Source organism: Xiphias gladius, chromosome 16 (assembly GCF_016859285.1).
Source record: "Xiphias gladius isolate SHS-SW01 ecotype Sanya breed wild chromosome 16, ASM1685928v1, whole genome shotgun sequence".
Lineage (NCBI taxonomy): Eukaryota > Metazoa > Chordata > Actinopteri > Istiophoriformes > Xiphiidae > Xiphias > Xiphias gladius.
In genome coordinates, this window is record NC_053415.1 from 23,182,438 (window position 1) to 23,204,526 (window position 22,089).

At 41.5% G+C, this 22,089-nt stretch overlaps 2 protein-coding genes across 5 annotated transcripts in view; both read left to right on the top strand.

Annotated features, from left to right (window-relative positions):
• Positions 1-7,557, top strand: part of ttf2 (transcription termination factor, RNA polymerase II) — a 15,690-nt gene extending 8,133 nt beyond the window's left edge. For 2 of the 3 annotated variants that reach the window (XM_040148156.1, XM_040148155.1), the window contains exons 12-23: positions 129-234; positions 467-651; positions 1,498-1,651; positions 1,826-1,917; positions 2,331-2,416; positions 3,198-3,331; positions 3,474-3,653; positions 4,204-4,262; positions 4,560-4,713; positions 5,157-5,239; positions 5,664-5,738; positions 6,169-7,557. In XM_040148156.1, coding sequence (XP_040004090.1) covers positions 129-234; positions 467-651; positions 1,498-1,651; positions 1,826-1,917; positions 2,331-2,416; positions 3,198-3,331; positions 3,474-3,653; positions 4,204-4,262; positions 4,560-4,713; positions 5,157-5,239; positions 5,664-5,738; positions 6,169-6,313 — 1,453 coding nt within the window. In that variant the 3' untranslated portion in view covers positions 6,314-7,557. Of the gene's footprint in view, positions 1-128; positions 235-466; positions 652-1,497; positions 1,652-1,825; positions 1,918-2,330; positions 2,417-3,197; positions 3,332-3,473; positions 3,654-4,203; positions 4,263-4,559; positions 4,714-5,156; positions 5,287-5,663; positions 5,739-6,168 lie in introns of those variants that run through there. The other variant, XM_040148157.1, reaches the window with a different exon arrangement.
• A 916-nt stretch (positions 7,558-8,473) lies between these two features.
• The window catches only part of mphosph8 (M-phase phosphoprotein 8), a 37,872-nt gene continuing 24,256 nt past the window's right edge, over positions 8,474-22,089 (top strand). For both annotated transcript variants that reach the window (XM_040148150.1, XM_040148148.1), the window contains exons 1-6: positions 8,474-8,752; positions 12,099-12,260; positions 12,463-13,506; positions 18,180-18,276; positions 21,214-21,474; positions 21,748-21,870. In XM_040148150.1, coding sequence (XP_040004084.1) covers positions 8,651-8,752; positions 12,099-12,260; positions 12,463-13,506; positions 18,180-18,276; positions 21,214-21,474; positions 21,748-21,870 — 1,789 coding nt within the window. In that variant the 5' untranslated portion in view covers positions 8,474-8,650. The remainder of the gene's footprint in view (positions 8,753-12,098; positions 12,261-12,462; positions 13,507-18,179; positions 18,277-21,213; positions 21,475-21,747; positions 21,871-22,089) is intronic.

Genomic DNA, 22,089 nt, shown 5'->3' on the forward strand with positions numbered 1-22,089 from the left:
ATTTCCTGTGGTTTCTTTGCCCTCAAATTAATTTGCTTGTTATGTCAAAACACCTTTGAAAATCAAAACTCCTACTGACGAATTGTAATGAAGGCGTTCCGGTTAAATGTTCTCTGTCCGTCCCTCAGGCTGGCAGATTATGATGTGGTGGTGACCACTTACAGTTTGGTTTCTAAGGAGATTCCAGTCCAGAAGGAGGAGGCCGACAAACCCGCCGCGGATTCTGATGATGTGGTGAGTGATATATATTAAGACGCAAAGCAGCAGTTCTGACTGCAGTAGTTCTCCGCTGGACTGCTGTAATTTAAGATTCAGCCTGTAAGACTTGAATACAAACAAAGTTAAACTGAAGATGCTGGCAGCTGATACTTGATTCTGTGTGCTCCATTCTGGTGCAGATAATAATAATCCTAAAAACTAAAAACCCAGACCCATGTACACCTCATCCCTTGTCATTTTTCCTCAGCCACTGCACTCGGCTCCTCTTTTGCGAGTGGCCTGGGCCCGCGTGGTTCTTGATGAAGCCCACAACATCAAAAACCCAAAAGTGCAGACCTCCATGGCCGTCTGTCAGCTGAGGGCTCGCGCTCGCTGGGCGGTCACTGGTACGCCCATCCAGAATAACCTGCTGGACATGTACTCACTGCTCAAGTAAGACAAAAGCACAGTGAAAACAAGAGGTTTACAAGTCTCACTGGGTGGAAATGCTTCCTCTGTTTTGTCTAGATGCTGGACATGTGGGCTTCTCAGTCGGAGTTACTTTATTTACAGTGAGACCTGGTTTGTTTACTATTGTGTTTCACAGACCACTATTTTTATTTACTTTAAAGCACATTGAAGAAAGTTTAAGTTTTTATGACCACGTAATTTATATAGAAAAATATGTTCATGTACATGTACATCATAGTAAAATGGCCAAAAATGAAAAATAAAATATATTAAAATACCATGTAAGCATATTGAAGCTAAACAAAATGAAGCAAATAATTAATGTTGATATAATTAATTCATGATCTCTTCAAATGAAAATTTGCGAGGCTCAAACTTCCTTTTAGTTGAGGAGTTATGAATGAAAAGTACTTTAGAAAAGGCCACAAGGTGGCGTTCTGGATGAACCTCAGCTTTCCAAGTACTTTTTGGGAGCGATCCTCTAAAATATCAGACAAACAAACAGACATACAGGAGTAAAATCATCTCCTTGGTGACAGTAACAACATTTTCAGTTGCAGGGTGGGGGCTCAACTTTAGAAATATTTATTTAACCACCACTATGAAAGCATTTAGACTATTCTGAAGTCATATTTCCTCACATTGCACAAAGAAACGTTGATAAGTGAAATTATGAAATGATGCTTTCCCCTGATAATGGACTGAAAATTATTCTGACCCTGAAGTGGTTTTTGAAACTACTAACATAATTGCATCTTCATTGCAGTCAAGTGAAGTGAAGATGGTTAATTGGAATGAGACTGTATTTATTCCCTGTCTGTCTCTCAGGTTTCTGCGTTGTTCTCCATTTGATGAGTACAAACTCTGGAAAGCTCAGGTGGACAACGGCTCTAAGAGAGGCAGGGAGAGGCTGAACATCCTGACGAGGAGTCTGCTGCTCCGACGAACCAAAAACCAAATGGACTCCACAGGAAAACCACTGGTAGAGACACACACTCACACACATTGCACTGGTGTCTTTAATGAGAATGTTACATTGAGTCCGCTGCGAAGGCCACAACGTTCGTCTTTGGTTTTTTTTGTGATGTCTTGCCATGGCCTGCGGATTCTCTGCTCACTCTTGATCCTGTCTGAATTGAACTGTGAAATGTTTCAGGTGTCTCTTCCTGATCGGACCTGCGAGGTGCATCGACTCAAACTGTCTGAGGATGAGCAGGCTGTGTATGATGTGGTCTTTGCCCAATCCAGGTAACACAACAACTTGTCTTTTTTTTTTTAATTTAACGCAAGATTCCGTCCCCTTTTATCCGCCCATAGACTTTTACATTGTATTCACTGATTCTCTGTTGGCTACCTGATGATGTTTCCCATTAACGACATGGGAAAGTGCCTAGGAATGAAGTAAGGACTAATCGTTGAGACTTCAAGGTTGTAGAAGTGACCTTGGCTTCTCTAGGCCAGCTGGCTAAGTCTGGACAGGAAAATAATGAATGCTTTAAACGACTCTCTGACTTCTAACAAGGATACTAATGAAATCTCCAAGGTCTACATGGGTGTATCTGCATAAAAAAAGAGATGGGATGGCATTAAGTCTTCGTGGACGCAGTGGACAGATCAATGAAAACTACATAAAATGACATAATGTTGATTTTCCACTCTAGATCCACTCTGCAGAACTACCTGAAGAGACATGAGGGAAATGATGTGAACAAGGGGAACACCTCCAGTTCCAATCCCTTTGACAAAGGTGAGGTATCAGCTGGTTTGTTTTATAGTCCTCAACAGGCAGAGTGTGTCCCTGTGTCACGAATACTGCCCCAGTTATTCTGACAGATGTGATTGTGATTCAATGTATTTATATTTGTGCCTAAATCCTGGGTGTGCGATCGGACATTGTCATTGTCAGAAAGATATTTTTTGCAAACACAATTTATTTTTATTTTTTTAATTAAGAAATTTAAATAATTAAAGTCAAGCAAACAAAAAAATCAATTTTGTGCTCAATAAATATATTTGTGTGGTTGCTTCTATCCACATGAGCCCACACTAATAACCCCTCTCACTCAGTCTTACTAATTTGTCAAATTCCTGCGCTGGGCACTTCCACGTTTGGCTGCATGTACGCTCATCCCGACAGAGTGTTTTACAGTGTGACACAATTACAGCGAAACTGAAACTTGGAGGCGGTAACTTCTGCTTTGGTTGCTCTGTCTCCCGTTTCTAGGAGGATCATTAGAGCAAGATGATACCTCAGCTGACATTTGGCAGTGTGTGAATGAAGTAAAATATACTGTATGCCTAATTTATATATTGGCCTCATAACTATGAGTACAATACAAGTTTTTACTTGTTGACATCGCAGCACGTAATTTGATACATGTAGAAAGAAGCAGGGAGAAGTGGGAATGTTCCGTTGGGGCTGAATCAAGCCTGACAATATTGCCTTTTAAGTCAAACTTGGCTTTTAAGTAGTGTCGCTATTACCAATGGTGGTGTGTCAAAACTATGCGTGTGTCTTCCCTCTCCAGTGGCCCAAGAGTTTGGTATGTCGCAGTCTGACCCTGCTGTGTCTAGTTCCCAGCAGGCGTCCAGCACCGTCCACATCCTGTCCCTGTTGCTGCGCCTCCGACAGTGCTGCTGCCACCTGTCCCTCCTTAAGAAGGTACGCTCTCACATACGCACACTCTGCTGCCCTGACAAGGCTTGTCAGTTCTGTTAATCAAAAATACACACTCGCACACATAAATACACAAAAAGGCCAACTGTATACTGTACACGAGCATTGATTTCCCCCCCCTGCTCAGACTCTCGACACGTCGGAGCTGCAGGGTGATGGGATCGTCTTGTCTCTGGAGGAGCAGCTCAGCGCTCTGTCACTGTCCTCCAGCCCCTCGCCATCGGGCCCCGACCCTAAAGACACTGTGGCCCTTAATGGCACCCGCTTCCCCTCACAGCTGTTTGAGGACACCAGTGAGAGCACCAAGGTGAACAACCGCTGTGCTCGGCACCCTTACATCACCATCACACTGAATATGATCTGTGTTCTGGAGGCTGTAATAAGATTACTCCTAAGATTGCTACTATTTTCAGAACATGTTTTCGTTAACTGGAGCCCACGGAGCTCAAAAGAACAAGTGACTTGTCTAGCAAGAGAAATGGCCGTGTTGATATATAAAAGGACACAGGTTATTTGAATGTATTGAATGCCCTCATGAGAACCTCTCTCTGCCCACCAGTTGACACAGACAAATCTATGAAAAGACAGCACAACACAGGCTGGATAATTAGAATATTGAAGCACAGAATATGGCAGTGATTATTTAAACACGGGTGCTGTGTTTATATTTGCCATGGTGCAAATGAGCTGTTGTATTCTTTCCCACACAAGAATACCCGGAACTTGAATTTCGTACCGTCTGAGCGGTGCAGAAACTGTGACACTGGCTACACGTCAGCTTGTTTACCTGTATCACTGCGGTTGTTTTATCAAATTTTTACTACAAATGAACTAATTCTTCGACCTCAATTTTCCAGATTGCTGCTATTGTCTCTGAGCTGAAGGCAATCAGACAGAAGGATGACGATCAGAAAAGGTAAAAAAAAAAAAGTCACCTCAGATTCTATTTTTTTAATCCAGTCATATCCTAAATCTGCTTCATTCTAAGTTCATTTGTATTTTTTTCAGCAAAGATTAAATGCATTCATTTGGCAGACAAAACTGCTCTTTCATACATATTTACCTTCCTCATAAGCCACATTCATTACCTGTACCTGTAAACTACTAACATCTGTTGAACTAAAAGTGGTCATTGCAAGTGACACAAGAGAATCGTTTAATCCTTCCTTCTTATCTTTAATCCATGTGGTGTCTCCTCTCTGGTAATGTGTAGCGTGATCGTGTCCCAGTGGACCAGCATGCTGCACATTGTAGCGGTTCATCTGCGGCGGATGGGCTTGAGATACAGCGTCATCGACGGGACTGTCAACCCCAAGCGTCGCATGGACCTGGTGGAAGAATTCAACACTAACCCTAAGGGATCACAGGTAAATTTAACCCCACAACTCAAAAACCGAAACAAAACACAGGATTAGAATTTACTACCACAAATTCATTGACAGGTCTGTTAATACAGATATAATCTCAAATTAAATCTAACTTTTTTTATACTTGCAGATTCTGTGGAAGGTTTGTTTACATCAGAAATGTTCTTAAACAATGAAGAATCACTGATTATTCTTTTTTCATGATCAAATCACACTGTTCATTTACACACTGTATGTAAATTGACTCAAAGACAATGTGCTCTTTAAGCACATTGTTTTGTCAAAAAACATTTAAATACATAGTGGATAAGGGAGGTCTCCAGGGAAGTTATTAGTGCAGCTGTCTGCCTTTTCAGAGCTTAATGTACTGGACTTTGACCAATGTAAAGTCGAGCTCAGTGTGAGTAAATATATTGATTTACATTTCCAAATCTCTGCCAAAGGTGATGCTGGTTTCTCTTTGTGCTGGAGGGGTTGGACTCAACCTCATTGGTGGGAATCACCTCTTCCTCATTGACATGCACTGGTGAGAGACGCACTGGCACGCACAAAACCGAAAGAGCACAATTGTTGGTAATTGCTTCCCTCTGCTTGATGTAGCCAGCAGCCTACAGTATGTCTTTTGTCTGAATCATTGTTTCTTTTATGCTTTTGTTCTTAAACCTCTTGTTATTGCTCTTTATTTAACTCTCAAATAAACTTCGCTTGAAAAATGTTATGAAGAAAATCCGAACCTTTTTACAGTGTTTTCAATTGCAGCTTTTACCCACACACACACTTCTGTGCGTCAAAAACAGTAGTACTATTTGGTGCTGTTTTGCAGTGACTAGGTCATCGCAAACGGATCACAACAGAAAGTGTAATGCTGCTGATGAAGTAAGATGACCGTTTATCTGTTCACTGTAACAATGGTTGAGTTTTTAACCCCTGAACCCTGAATACTCTGACAGGAATCCAGCCTTGGAGGATCAGGCCTGTGACCGAATCTACAGAGTTGGACAAAGGAAAGATGTCACCATCCATAGGTAACAAATCAGCAGGACATTCAATGTGTGTGGACACTATCATTTATTATTATATCATATGGCATTGTTGCAAAAGGACAGTATTGAGACGAGTATCAGCTAAAGCAAGCTACAAGCTAAAGTGCCAGAATACAGTTCAAGTTGCATAAAACAAGGATCAAATTCAAATTTTGTAGGCAGGAGTGGAAGAGCGAATCCACATATTCATGGGACAACGTTGTCCTTTCATTTGGTCCGAGTGAAATGGTTCATAGACGGCTTCTAATTAAAGCTTAACAAAACTTAATTTGTACGCATGCTCACAGTAACGTCATTTTACTGAGGGCTTGTTTTCCACTAGTGTATTATAATGTTGTGTTTGTGGGTCAATAAATAAATATTTTTGTGTGTGTGTATTTCCTTATTTATTTTTTTATTCTTTTTTTAATAGGTTTGTGTGTGAAGAAACAGTGGAGGAGAAGATCTCCACACTGCAGGGAAAGAAGAAGGAGCTGGCCCAGAACGTGCTGTCAGGAACAGGAAGCACCCTCACCAAACTCTCCCTGGCTGATCTCAAAATCATTTTTGGCGTCTGAGAAGGGAGAGAACTGAGGAAGCTGTGCCACACTGTCAAACCTTCAGCTACAACACCAGACAGCTGTTCATACATATATTCAGAAAACAGGGTATACATTTAGAAAAAATATTAAAATAACTCATAAATAACTAATAAGATTGAGATAATAACTTACCTAAATCTAAGACACTAGAGAGCTTATTTTCCGCCATGTAATGGCAGGTTTCTTCATGCTGCCTGACCTCTCTTAGCTCAAGCCAGAGCAGTGTTTTCATCTCAGTCCTAACTGCCTTACAAAATGTTATTGGGATTAATGTGCCCTAACATTTTATTTCGAGTTTTTCTTTTCCTTTATCTTCTTCTGTAAATCCGGGGCCGGTTTTAGCTCTATTCAGTCAGATACATGCTGCTCTTAACTGATTTATCTTAAGTGTTTCAGTCGGTCTTAAATTGGCTCTGAAACTTGTACATACTCTGTAACTTCTTAGATTCTGCTTCTGCCGTGATCTGTTGCTCCAATGCAAAAGTGGTTACTTGATGACTGTCAGTTTCTCTTATTTTATTCATTTGTAAGAGCGACATGAAGCTGTTTACAACAGAGGAAATCCTGGGTATCTTAATAACATTTTTTGTTGTTTAGCAGGTGAGAAGCAGTTTCCCCCAACAGCCACTGCAGCGCTGTTGTGGAGTTGCACTAAACAGTAGATCTGAGCTTACTATACTATGTTAAGATTAATAACCAAAGTGAAGTTTCATCACGACAGTGGCTACAGCTGCAAATACTGTTACATACAGCTAGAAATCAAATTCCCCAACTTGAAACATGCACACTAAAATCATCAGGCAACTTCTATACACAAGTACATGTGTATATATTGCCTGTGTCTGACTGCAAATGCCATAGACACACAGGTTAGGAACTCGTACACCTGTTCTTTTGGTCAAGAATGAAGATTTATGGCGCTTTTCCCTTTGTGTATGTCGTATGCAGCACTAATTGTGGCCAATAACTTAGTAATATTTTTAGATGAATGCATGTATATGTCTTCTTATTTTATTATGTCAAATCACGGGCGCACCGAAAAGAGGATTGTCCTTTCTCAAAGTTATTTTAATTTCGGTCAGCTTACCAAAAGGAAGGAAGCACATTTTTGTTTCTATTTGTGTCACCTGATGGAGTTTATTTCCTTTAAGGATGTTTTCAGATGCCTTTTTTTTTTTTGGCATTGTTTATTGTTGTATGTGCGTTTGATATGATGTTTAAATAAATTCAGGTCATGGAAGTTAATGTGACTTCTTGCCGTACAAAGTCCTATGCATAGTAAATTGAAATGATTTATTACTTTAAAAAGGAAATTAAGTCAAGATGAACTGCAATTTACTGAAGTTTGTTTGGATTTGAAGATTAAGTGGAACTCAATGCCACCCATATTTGGAAAATATTGTACTTTTTAAGATACATTAGAGATGTTAAAAAAAATATTAATTTACTAAAATTTGAATACCACAATGGTGTTTATTTGAAAAATATTTTTTTAGATGCTGTGTCTACATTCTGGCCACAGAAAATGTTCAATTTGATGACACCCAGCTATTTGATTTAAAATAACATTTTTAGTACGTTTTATATGTTTAACATAACATGCATGAGATGAAAACATGCATTATACTTTTTTTTTTAATTAATTAGTAGTATGTACTAATATTTTGCATCTGATTTATCCCCTGACTGCCTCCTCTGGCGGGCCGCCCTGCGCCGTCCACCATCTTTTCATCCCTTCCAAATGTTTGCTACGCAAAATCCACAGGGTAGCTTTACGTTCATGCTGCCTTTTCGATACATCGGAATTTTGGCCTTCAACGTCCACAATAGCGACACGGCAGAGGGGCTAATAGAGTCCGTGTTAACCCATGTAGTCCTGTCTGTATTTAGGGGAAACGTTTCAAAAAATCATCAAAACCCCACAAGTGTTTAAAAACAATCTTTCGGCCTTCTATAAATCCTTAGTATCGCCTTTTTCTGAATTGTTTCGGGTAAAGTTCCTAATATTGAATATCGCAAAGCACACATTTGTTTACCCGCTTGCCGGCTTCAACGATAACAAGCTGGAATCGCTGAACGCCATAGAAGTACAACATTACGAGGTTAGTAGCAGCGATTGAACGCAGCGCAGTGAGAGCGGGCGGTAGCTGCTCTGCGCTCGGTTCAACCCTCCGAGCTGCAGCGCTAGTACGGTCTACGGCCGGGTACGTTAGCGTTCTGCCCCTCTGAACACACAGGGAGAACATATACACTTTAGCAAAAAAAACAACAAAAAAAAACAAATAAAAAACAAAACAGCCCCAACCCGCAGCCATGGCGGCCGAGACCGATAAGGTAGAGCCTGCGGACAGCGAACAAGACGAGGAAGAAGATGTATACGAGGTGGAGCGGATCATTGACATGCGGGTGGAAGAGGTAAAGCGAGCTAAATGCTAAATGCTACGTAGCAGCCTGGCTAGTTTGGCAAACATGGCTGGCATTGCTTTCACTCCGCTCTCACGACGCATAGCCCACCTACAACGGTGTCCAGACCACTTTCCGCTTTATACAACACCTCTCCAGAATCCGATTCAAGTGCATTTTGATGCATATAGTAGCTTTTGTGTGACTCAGTCATACGCGGTTACCCATCTGTTGTGGCTCACCGGTCGTCCATATATAGCATCGTTGTTTTTTTTTCTGCACAACTTCTCCCATGATGTCCGCTCGCCTCTCCCCTGCTGAGGCCAAGGACGGACGCTTTGCAAGCTTGCAACTATTTTCCATCGCGGTTGCTTTTGCCCGGCGGCGTCGATAGAGCCGACGCATCCCGGGAGTGATGCTAGTCTCATTACGCCATAAAGCAGGTCGGCTGGCGAGATGTTGCAGCGGTAAACAAAGTGAATTTACCAAAGCCTGCTAATGTGCCCGTAGCATCGTGGACGCCGTGTATGAAAAAGCATCAACTGACCAGCCTACCTGTTTTGTTTTTTTTTTTTTTACTTCTCTGTGCATCCACAAAGAAATGCCTCACTTAGAGAATTTTAAGTTATGATGTTTGTTTTTGTTTTTTTATATGAACCAAGTAACTAACGTACCCAGTTATGGCTAAAGTGACATTACATTTTTACAAAATCTAATTAGTAACGCACCCCGAGGCTTGCGTGTGTTACAACTTGCACTATAGTAATATTAAATGGTTTGTAATGTCATTAACGATGAACGGTCGTTGGGACTCCCAAAACGCGATCGCTGTACATAATAGGGTGAACCACTGATTTGCATCGTGGTGCTGAACCGCAGCAAAAGTATTTGTTCAATTTCACAGTCCTCCCCTAAGACTACTACTTCGAGGAATTACGTTTTTATGATGCACAGGCGATTTGGTGGTTTCTGATTGAATAATTCAAAAAAAAAAATTTTCTAATTGAAACTATATTAGCATATTATTAATAAACAAAACGGAATCATACTAAGATTTTTTATTTATTTTCGGGTCTGGAGTCGTTTGCAACTCTTTACTTTTTGCAGACTAGTAGTAGTGTAGTGATCCCTTCCATTATTTCATCTCATGTTTTGTTTACAAAGTCATGCCTTGTCACGAGATGGTGCCACATTTTCACACTTAAATATTAACTAGCCCTCCACGTGAGTGATTGAGGAGGGAGCGCTTTTTTTGTGTGTGTATAGGTGGAGGTAGGTTAATGGGCGGTGTTTGTTTTTCCTTGAGTGCCAGGGCCTGCTACAAAGTTGTTTTTTCCTTGTGCACATTTGCATGACAAAGACACTGGAATAAACAAAAGCATTGGTTGGGTATCAACTTGGCAGAAAGCAGAGATCGCTGCTCAAAGTTTTGCGATGTTGCATGCAACCGAAGAACGCTGTATGGATCTTACTTCTCAGAAGTAGAGGTGTTAAATAAGTCTGTTTCCACAGCTGAACAGCGAGCTATTTTTAAGACTGAAACATATTCACGGTGGCAAAAAAAAACAAACTGATCTCCAGCTTCAGAGCAGTTGTCACTGCATAATTAAAGAAGCATCACTTTACATATTCTGAAACTTCTTAGAAAAAATCTGTATTTCGGTACACTTAATGAGGCTAGTATTGCTTAATAAACATGGTGCAGGAGAAAAGAATTACAGGCGAATAGGGCTCTTCGACGTAAAAGTTTGTTTAGCATGTCAATAACATGCCAAACAAAAACTGCTTTTATGAGAGACTTTAATAACAGTTACCCGCCCTAGTGAGTTATTAACACACTCTGCCTTACACTTGGCTTACTGCTGGCCCTCCACTGTAAAGAGGCCCTCGAGTCTCCGTGGGTTTGTACCTGTGTAGGAAAACCTCAGGAACGTTGAGGAGAGTGAAAAGGCATAAAGTAAGGCAAGTAAGCTTAGCTCTCCAGGAAGATCCAGCCATTGAAACAGAGTGTTTGTATGTTGGCGCACTGTTGAAAAATATGTTGGGTCAGACCTAATGTGAGAGATCAGAGTTAAAACGCGATAAAATCACAGTTTACATGCTAGTCAGGAAGCCAGGATTGCAGAAGGTGCACTAAACCAGAAATCTGAATTTATCTGTGACGCAAGGGACAGGAGCATCCTAATAAAAATGCATGTCAAAATAATGAATCGAGCAGTCAGACCTAAGCTCGATATAATCATTGTGAAAACTGCACTAATTTGATGTATCATAGAAAGACTGTCCTGTAGATGCCTGTTGTGTTATTGTTGTAGTTATTCCTGTTTTATACTTCTGATAGACTGGTTTGACTTTGAGAAGAAAAAGCTTTACATATCAGTGTGTATGCTGTTGTATCCCAGTGCTGGCCACTTTCAAATGTTTGTATGACAACGCTGATCTTTAAATCCACGAAAAGAGAAAAAAATTATTTGATTTCATTACCTTGATTGTGGTTCAGTTGATGTACGCCCAAAATGCAGGAATCATTCGCAGCTCTTCAACTAAACAGTTCCCTGTGTGAAACTAATTTCCTGACAAAAAGAAAAAAAAGCACAATAATTTAAAGTATAGATGTAGACCAACCATTCCTCTGGTCACTTCACAATAAAAGCAATGTTGTTTCACACTTTTCAGCATTGCTTTGCTCTCTTGATGGCCGTGCTTAATCTTGTAAACCTTGTATTTTAGGCTCTCGACAAACAAAAAGACTCAGCCTGGACTGTCCTATAAATCAAGCTGATTTAGATACATTGGCGCTTCTGTAATAGATTTGTTTGGAGATGCAACAACTTTTGTTGTTGCACGAAGGTCTGGTGTTTGGTATGGTGTGGTTCGGCACACTGGAAATTACAAATCAAAACTTAGGCGTGAAACTTCATTGCATGCATGTGCATCAGAAACCCTGTACCTGACAATCATTTCCTGGCTTGTCCCATTTATTTTTTACTTTGTACAAATGCTTTTATATGTTCTAGGTCAGTTAATGCGTATATGCAGTGTGCAGGTTGCCTCTTACCGTTTCTGTGTGTGGGTGTAAACATTTTTCCAGCAGTTTGTTATTCCAGCTTAAGTGTTTTTGCTTTTTCTCCCCAATGAAATCTTGCTGTCTTGTACAGTGTATCATCTCTTAGGCATACAATCAATTAATCAAAGAAAAATTTCCACCATTCAGAATACTATAATTATTCACTTTATCTAGTCTGTCAGCCATGTCTGCATGCTTGCAGCCACCATCTGGAAATCTAGCCACCGTGCCAGGTTGGTGTGGTGATGATTCATGAGCTTCTTACTGTATCTTATCTCTCTCTGTTTTCAGGGGGAAGTGCTCTACAGAGTCCGTTGGAAGAATTATTGCTCTGATGATGACACTTGGGAGCCAGAGGCCCATTTAGAAGACTGTCGCGAAGTCCTTTTAGCATTTAAGAAGTCGTTGGCTGATGCTAAGGCCAAGAAAGAAGCAGAAGCCAAGAAGAGCGTGGTAAGTCTAACTGACAGTCAGGTGTATAGAATATGACTGATATTGTGTTCACCGCTATATGATCCATAGTGGTCAGTGTTTGCAGCCCTGGATTACGAGACAGCTGCACTAGTTTTTGATTGACCGTCAGACTTAGGGCAGAAAGCCAAAAGACAATATATCATCTTAAAATGTGACATTGCTTGTCCTGTTCTCCTACTAGAAACTGCTGCCTACAAAGAGTGACGTGTTCGATGCGGACTCTGAGAGTGATAGCGATAAAGACCGTCCAGCTGATGCACCTCTAAAGAAGAAGAAAAAGAAAAAGACCCGGGAGGAAGAAGATGAACCACTTCCAAAGGACAAAAAGAAGAAGAAGAAGAAAGACAAACGGAAGGAGGAGGTCAGGCCTCTGCCTGCACCAGAGACAGACGAAGAAGAAGAAGAAGACGAAGAAGAAGAGCGGGTCGCTACTCCACCCTCACCTCCCAAGGAGAAAAAGACTGAATCAAAAAAGCGTTTGGTTGACTCTGAAGAGGACGACGATGAGCCTGTTCCCTCCAAAAAACACAAAAGGGAAAAGGGAAAAGAGGGAGGAAAGCATAAGAAAGAAAAGGGAGAGGAGGGGAAGAAAAAGAAGGGGAAAAAGGAACGCAAGATTGAAACCTCTGAAGATGAGGCCACTGCACCTCTGGAAGACGACCTGAGTGACGGCCCATCAGAGTCCCAAATGGACGATACAACATCAACAGAGACTGTAACGAAGTCAGCCGAAAAGGCACATTTGGATGATAAGTCCAAACAAAAGAAGGGAAAGTGGGAAGTAAAGCTGCAGGGCATTAAGGACCTCATCCATGACAAAAAGAGCAAAAAGCCAGACGGCGCTCAAAAAGAAAGCAGCCTCCAAAAGCTGAAAAGCCTCACCTCTAAAGGCAAGGAGGAGAATGCTCCACATTCAGACTCAAGTGATAGCTCCACCCTACATAAGAAAGCGAAAAGCAAAGGGCAGGAGAGCGCATCAGCACCACCCAAAGTCCTGTCTTCTTCCACATCGTCATCATCCTCGTCTTCTGTTACAGCAGCTAGCAACACCAAGGTTAAGGAGGAGGAGGTGGCTAAAGAAGAGGTATTGGGACAGAAGGACGCCACAGGCTCCACTAACCTGTTTGAGAAGTTCCTGTTGAAATGTGAGGCCAAGGATCGCGCCCCCCGCCGGCAACCAGTTCATCAGCCCCCTGCGGAGAAGAGCAGCAGCAAAACCACAAAGGTGCAGTATTAGCAATATGTGTATTTTTCACACAAATCTGATTAAGATTTGTTTACGGTAACGCGAGGCTACACATTTAACTTTTTAACTGTTGGTGGAGACGTGCGTACACAAACGTGCTTTTTAGGCTCACGAGAAATTCAATCTACATCGTGTAGAAAATGTATGAAGTGTTAAAACCTTACTACAACGGACCCACCATCATGTTCTGGTCTAATACATCTAACAACAGTACAGGTGTTGTGTACATATACAGAACCTGCAAACAGCGCCGAGCTGCTCCGATAAACAGCTGCCCTGAAAAACAGTGGATCAGTGGCCCCGCTGCTGTCCTCTGTGTGTCCACATGGAAAAGGCCTCTCAGCGTGTTTACAAGCTCGTACATCTCTACACCAAACACTTCTTATTTCCCCAGACCAAAACCAGCCGGCTAAACAGTGCAACTCCTCTGTGGGGTTTGTAACTTCAGATACTACAACCTATTTATTGTTAATAAGATGTAATATCCGTCCTGGCTTCCTAGGCTTTTATCTTTTATCAAGCTTTGTTAAACGTGATAATGCGTATTCTGTCCGTGCAAAGTTTCATATCCAGACAAAAAAAGTGCAGGAAATGCCAAAATATACTCTTAGAAAAATTATATGGAACAAATCAGTGATAATGCTTGAAAAGGGCCTAACCCTTCCTTCAAATTAAAATGCATTTACTGTGAAGAGCACTCAGAAAGTGCCGAAGTAACTGAACGCACATTAGCTTACCGCTAGAAATGTATTAAATGAGGATCACTGACACTCGGCAGACACCCAAAGGTCGCTGTCAGCGTGCATCCCTAGTGTACAGTTAACAAGAAAAGACATATACAGATCAGCAAAACAATGTTTTTGCCTCTTCGGCTAGCCGAAAGCACTGAAGGATTTCGGCAGGACTTATACACTCTTCGAACTGGATGCCGGATGGTCGGACTTTTCCGACATCAGATAGAGGGTCTGTGTATTGACCAATTTTCAGTAATTTTCTGAAACTGACAATCCGACATTCACACCCACTTCAGGCTGTGACTGGCCAGGCACTGTACTTGTCTCTCTAGCTCTCTTTCTTCATTTTTTTACACAACTATTTGTGGCACTTTTAATATGAACAACTTAGAGCAACACTAGGAATGTCTTCCAGCAGAGACTGCCTGAAAGTATGTGCTGTTATCCTTGTTTTTAAACAATATAGCACCCCCTTCTCTATGACGGCCGGCTATAAACACATTTACTGTCCGATGTGGTCAGAGAGCACGTCTTAACCCTCTGGGGTCGGAAATCACGCCGGCAGTGTATATAACAAAATTTTCCCCAAACCGCTTTTGAAAACTTCTGAGTTTTTGTCCGAGAAACATTAAAGAATACTCCAGTACTTGCAACAGTCTACTTTAAAATGTATATATTTAGAAAGTGAATTTATTTTGTAGAACTATGTGAGGAGAATAAAATACATTGTTAATGTTCAATGCCGGTTAACTGTTGAATCTAAGATTTTACATAGCTGGGGCTGCATCCCCGGCAGACGGCAGCCCCCCTCTCCCCACGCTAGTGCCCGGATGTTGTAAATAAGCAAGGTGAAAAGTGTGTCCAGAAGACGTCTCAAAAAAGCCAGCATGGTTTGGAAGTAATTTGATCTACAAAATGAAAATTAGGTTGTGCTTAAGCCGTGTCAGAATAAACTGGCATATAACTACTCGACCCGTCGATTTAAAATTTCCGGTTAATCAATAGGGAAATTGGTCGTTGGGAACCTCCGTAGTCATTACCAGGCAAGAAAACGCGTGAAAACTCCTATAAACAAGAGCACATGTTTGGGTTGTTTTTTACACTGGCCCAAGGAAGATGGCACACAGATGCTTCTCTGCTGCTGACGCCTTGGAACAGATCCTTGACGAGACGATGACTGCAACTTCTCCTCGAAAGAAAGTGGTGAGGACAGTGAGGAAGAACGTTTCCATTTTGAGCCTACAACTCGATCCCGCTGAGGATGTTTGTGATAAGTAAGTTAATTATTTTACCTCAATCAACTCTGCACAGGCACAGCAAATCATAAGGTTTTCCATAGCTAAAACGTCTGTCATAAAGCAGCTAGAGCGGCTGCAGCGGCTAAAACTGTATCATCAAATTGCAGCCAGCAAAGTCAACTCATTACCCATACGCTAAAGTTAGATAGTGTAATTAAAAAAAGTTCATTCTTTCCATTTTACCTTCTCAGTCTTTGCTCCCTGCTTTTATTTTTATATCTCCAATGGTCAGAATAGCACTCTCACTGATTGATTATTTTATGTGTCGTCTCCATATCAGACTCCTGTACCGTAATAGTGTGTGCTATACTAAATAATACTGTAATTTTTGTTGTTCTTTTCAGAGGAGGCCTCTGCCAGGAACACAGCCAGAGGTGCAAAGTACAGATGGATGGATGTTGGAATTGCTGAATTTTACAGATGCATTGGACTGATATTCCACACGGCCGTGGTCAAGCTGGATAACATGACTGACTACTGGCAGAAAAAACAGCATCTTTTACATTCTTGTCCCATCACAGGTGATGTCCAGGGACGGATACCGGACCATATCCTGGAATGTACACGAGTGACCCAGATGAGGGCAGAGTGAATGATGCCTGGAGGGGAAACCTCCGAGCATGACAGACTGTTCCGGGTCAAACCCCTCATGTACACGATTCAGAATGCTTCACAGGCATTCGATCCACCCTGCAGAAGTCTTACTGTGCATGAACCGCACCGGAGAGACTAACCAACCAAGTGGCGTTTCAAGTTATTTGTGCTTGCAGACCCCAGCAGTGGGTAAACTGTGGACTCTTTTGTATACACTGAAAAGAACAACTTCCCCCTCAGGCCAGGTCTTTCTTTAACTCTGTAAAATCACCAATTGACAGAAGGTATTTGGGGTCCGAGTACCACGTTTACATGGACAGTTTCTATACAAGCCCTAAGCTTTTCAGGGACTTGTTTGCTTGTAAGTCTGGTGCTTGTGGGACATACCGAGAGTCCAGGAGGGACCGTCCACGCAGTGCTGTTAATGCACTGACAAAGCAGTCACCTAGACGAATGTACCACCGGATAAGGGTATGTCCTCTTCGTTAAATGGATGGACACAGGAGAGAGCTGTCTGTCCTCTCCACCATCCATACAGCCCACACTTGGGATGAAGTACAGAGAAGAGTGAAATCCACAAGAGCAAAGAACTCACGCTACAGGACAGCTTGACCCGCGAGGCTGTCATGGAGGAGCTGTGCAGTGTGAAACAGAAGACCCCTGCAAAGACAGCCAGGGGTTTTCATGGGCCAGATCCTGGGGCTGAGCTCGTCAGTGACTGCAGGATGAGGGCTACCGCTGGACACAAGACCCGTGTATATTGCAGGATGCATAGGGGAAAACAAACAAGAACCCCTCGGAAGGGCAAAGCGTGTGATATCTGCCTCTGCCTCCAACAAGACAGAAACTCTTTTGAAGCTTGGCATTCTGATTAGGACTGACAATTATAAGATAAAGATAAGAAAACATTGAACTTCATTCCTCCTGAAGGAAATTTTGCTCAAGTTTTGTATTATTCCAGTAATTTAATGTGAATGCACCTTATATTCATCATAAATTTTATCCAATGAATGTTTGGTTTTGAACACGGCATTTTCAGTAAACTGTAAAAAGGCTTTTATTGTCTCTCTTTGTCTTCACACTGACTTTACAAACTGATGGGACATTACCTTTGACAGTGGGGAGGGGCACTCTTAACGGTGTGTTGACACCTGCCTCATCAGTATTCACTTTGTAGGTCAATGGCATTGAAAAAAAAATAGTGTCACTCCAAAGCTCTAACACTTCAGTAGTCAAATCACATGAAATTTCAGAATGATTGAATAACCTCGGTGTAACCAGCACCTATGTTTACAAGTTCAGAGTTCAAAAGTCTTGGCCAGAAATAGGTTTTTAGAAGAGTGTTTGTTTACAGCTGATTGAAACAAAAAAATAGTTTAATGGCAGTCTCACTGCTCACAGATTATTGGTGCTGAGTTTCTGCTGAATATAAGCATATGTTGCACTTCAGGATCAAAGTTTTTTAGATAGTCGAATTATATAAAAATATCAAGGCATGTCAAACTACATCAAAAATGGTTCACAGGCCTCGGGCTCCACAGGGATAAGAACTAGTTCTGAGGGACCATGAACCAGCCCTTACTGCAGAGTAGAAACAGGCAGTGGCAAGGACATTGGTCTTGATAAACAGTCTTCTGGCTGAGATGGAAGTCATAGGAGAAGACCTGAACAACTTTTTGAAGGCAGTTGCGAAATAGCACCAGAGACAGATATTATCGGATATTTCTGTAATTTGATAATTGCCTTTGGTTGTCAAATTGAAAGGAGGGAACTCATAAAGATTTCAGAGTGAATACTTTACTTCCATTTCAACATATTTGATAGGTATTTGGTAAACAAACAAACAAAACAAAAAAAAGAGTCATGACATTACCAAACTGAAAACATGCTTATTTTTTTAGGATGACCACGGCTTGTGTCAAATGGTGAACATCTCATTTTCTTAGCCAACATTAATGTTTGCTCATTTTTCCTGAAAAATTACAAGATGTTAACAGTGTTGTTTCTTTTTTTGTGCCAACATTAGATGATAGGAAAGATTGAGAAGATCCCCAAGCCAAACAAAGACTCTCCAGCTCAGAAACCGGAGCCTGAGAAGACAGAGAGGACCAAGCAGTCTGATGGTATGTAGGACACAGAGACACTGAAAAATCACATTAAAACAGTTAGTTATTGATGTTGCATAGTTTAAACAGTGGATTGATGAACATAGTTGCATCAACCCCAACTGACTTCAGCTAAAGAGCAACTTTAACACCAAGTGAAAACAAACCAAACACAGAAATGCAATAGGTAAAACCAGAAAAAACAAAGTCTAGGTATGATTGTTCCTGTAGCCTCTTTCCTGCAGTTTACATGTTGCTCATTAACAAATCAAAGGACTGTATCATACAACTGGGGTTCTTAAGATTATTAGCCATTGTGTCTTCCAGCCCCCATATTTTATACTATTTCATTTGAACTGGGTTCACCATCTATACGTCAAAGGACATTTAATGGAATTTAAAAACTTTTTTCACCACCGAAGAAAAAAACAAAACATTTACCGTCATATCAAATGTTATCTCCCTGTATATATTCTGGTTAAATTTTTTAATATGATTGTGTACTTATAAGGAGATAACTGGAGGAGATTTGCTTGTATCAACAAACTGTACTTGCTGGCCAAAACTATGATGAAATGCAGAATAAATGTGGAAATAATACTCTTCATTTTGAAACTGAAGGTGTCCAGAGAAGGTTGAGTAATAAACTTCATTTTTATGGTATGCACCATCCCAAACAATAGGTGCTTATAAAATAACAAATCAGAGTATAGATGATTTGCCGAAACGTAACTGGACTTGACTGACAACGATTTCATCCAACAGAGCTCATTTTAAGCTTTTCAACGATACATGACACGCGTGGTCTGGTTGGTTGGTTGGTTGGTTGGTTGGTTGGTTGGTTGGTTGGTTGGTTCACTGCTTCATATGTGCGCATAATCCAGACTTGTATGTCACTCATCAACAAAGCATCTGTAGCAGAGAGAGAGAGAGAGAGAGAGAGAGCGAGCACAGTTACACACAGCAAGTGTTGAGATCATAGCAAAGTTGTCTTTGTCGGAGTTGTTGGAGGTCATTTTTATGAGTTTATCTAAGGGAGAGAGTGACGGAGGATCTGGTGCCGGAAGGATCGCCTCTTTTCAGGAGGGCGTGTTTGTGCAGGGAAAGACACAGCCCTCGACATTTAAGTAACTATGTTTCTAATACTTTGCCAGTCCTCTAATACTAATCTTGTGTGGGGTCTTAGTTGAAGTATAATGTGCAATCTTAGCACTCGTATTTTCCTCGTTTTCATTGTGTGAACTAAACCGTATTGTTTCGTAGCCACAAGCCAGCTGTTAGCACTGGTAGCCTGTGTGTGCGCTGCCGAGCCATAAGGTAAGGCACGGTTAAATTCTATAGCACGATCCATATAGTGAGGCGGGCTGGCAGTGCAAACGTGGAAGAGCTTGTATTTGAAAGGGCACGCGAGAAATTACATCACGTCAGTGTGATTTCTTGTGACGGCTGTAGTGCTGCAGCGTTCCTGAATTTGCTGTGTCGTTTAGTGCCACAGGTGGAGGCCGCTGAAAAGAGGCCTGATGGATGTTTTCCGGTAACTGTCGCTGATGTGAGCTCAGCAAATCGTCGGAACAAGGCAACAACGGGCAGGAAGTACTGTGTTCTCTGCCTTGCCCTGAAGAAGAAAAGCAAAACGATCTTCAAGTGCCGGTCGTGTGCTGTCCCGCTGTGCATAATCCCAGATCGGCTCTGCTTTACAGAGTGGCATGACCGACAGATGGCCAGAGGACTGGAGAACGGAATTTCAGATGTGCTATGACAGATGATGTAAATAGTTGTAAAGTCGACCAAACAACATTACAAAAGGACAATACTACATCAGGTTGTTTGTGGTTTTAATCAGCGGTATGGACACATTCCAGGTTTTGTTGTTTTGTTTTTGGTTTTTTGAAACATAAATAGCCACTCCTCTTATACCAGGTGAAAAGCCCTCATTTTGTGGATTTTACTATTTGTAAATATATCTGTCATTAGCTCCAAAGGATTATCTTTTTTTTTTTTTTTTTTTAATCGATATTTCTTGAAATATTGAACACCATATTGTAGCCATTTCGGAGAGAACTCAAAAGGATGGCTGAACACGCTGTTAATTGACTTGGAAAACTGAAGTAATTTCGCATACTTGGTAAACTTTTGGACAGCAAGTGTGTGTGTAACATAAAATGTAAATTTGAAAAGAGATTTATAATTCCTATTTTAGTAGATTCTTTTGTGTTCCCAAATGAAATTGTGCATATGCTGTCCTATACTTTCATGGAGATTATTAAAATTAGTAATTTGTGTTTATACATTTAATGGCACAGGTGTCTTCTTCAATTTAATCCATTAACAGTGGTTCTGTGATGTTTAGATGAGTAGTCATTAAACATTAAATCGAGGGATGTGAAACCAGGCAAAAATAGGCTCAAAATCGCTACTGAGGAATGAGGTTAAATTAGTTTGCAGATAAAATGGTCCAGTATCTTACCCGTGTACAACTCAACAGGAGAAATGGTGGTTGCTGGTCTTGGGCTTGATATTTTGTCAGTCATTGGCAAAGTGGAAGACGTTTCCACAAGCATCACACCTCTCTTTTTTTTTTTTCAACTGTTCTGTCAGACGGATCCGTGAGACAACAGTAGTCGCTGTGGAACAGTCCATCTCAGACCACAGTCATAACAGAGAGTTTTACAGATCCTTAGTCTCTCAAACAACAGAAAAAAATCGCAGGGCTCCCTCATAATTTCAAACTTTTACTTCTGAGTTATGTCACGATTTATTGAACATGCCCGCTATAGCCTGTGAGAAACAGGTCTACACTGAGCTGGAATGGGGAATGACAGTCTTGAAGATAAAACAAGCTGATGTTTTCTATAGGTTTGATTGACAGAGGTGACAAACGGTGAAAGGCTGTTTAGGCTCCCTAAGACACATCTCCCGCAAAATATGATGACTTGTCTGCCCCCCCCCCTTTAGTCCCCAGACCTGGCCAGAGTTACGGCTTCAACCTGGACAGTGATGAGAGGGAAGGAGAAGAAACTGGGGCAAAGCCGAGGACTGGAGACGATTCCCGGGAGCGGAGGGAGAGGCCGGAGGAGGCGCAGCGGCCGGGCTGGGAAAAGAGAACCCCAACGGACGACAGGAGGAAAAGGAGAGAGGACAGCGAGCCCAGACTCTTAATGGCTTGTGATGACAATCAGGACACCCAGGAACCACCAGAGGGCGCTGACAAATCTGGTACGTGCCTGATTGGCCACTGGAAACGTGCTCCAGATACCAGGCTGTTGTTTCATGTTTAATTATACAGTTCCCTCTGCACGGATGAGATGTCAATTCTGTTGATTTTTACCGTTTTACCACGTGGCTTCAGTCTTACTACAAAAACTGTGGTTTGAAACCTTTTTGTGAGTAAGATTTTCAAACAGAATAAGAGGTGATATGAATTCAGTATGCATGGTTTCGGCCTGCCAACTGATGAAGCATCTCTCTGCATTGTGTGTGTTTCTACAGACAAGGGCCAAGCCACTTTGAGTCTTGGAATGGACCTCAACCTGGACTGGATGACTCTGGATGACTTCCAGAAACATCTGAACGGAGAGGATGAGATCCTGTCAGGTCCACCGTTATCACCCAGTGAGTTTTTCCATTCACGTCTTAGACAGTCACATGACCGCCGTCTAATGACTGACTAGTACTGCTATTTAGAAGCTATCGAGGAGTTGATAGGCGATTTTCTAACTTGATCAACGAAGTTTAAAAAGGCACGGTTGTTAATCAACACAGGAATTGTATTTGGAATTACCAATTTTGGAATTTAAATTCCAGCCTCACAGCAACAAGACAGTTTTTCCT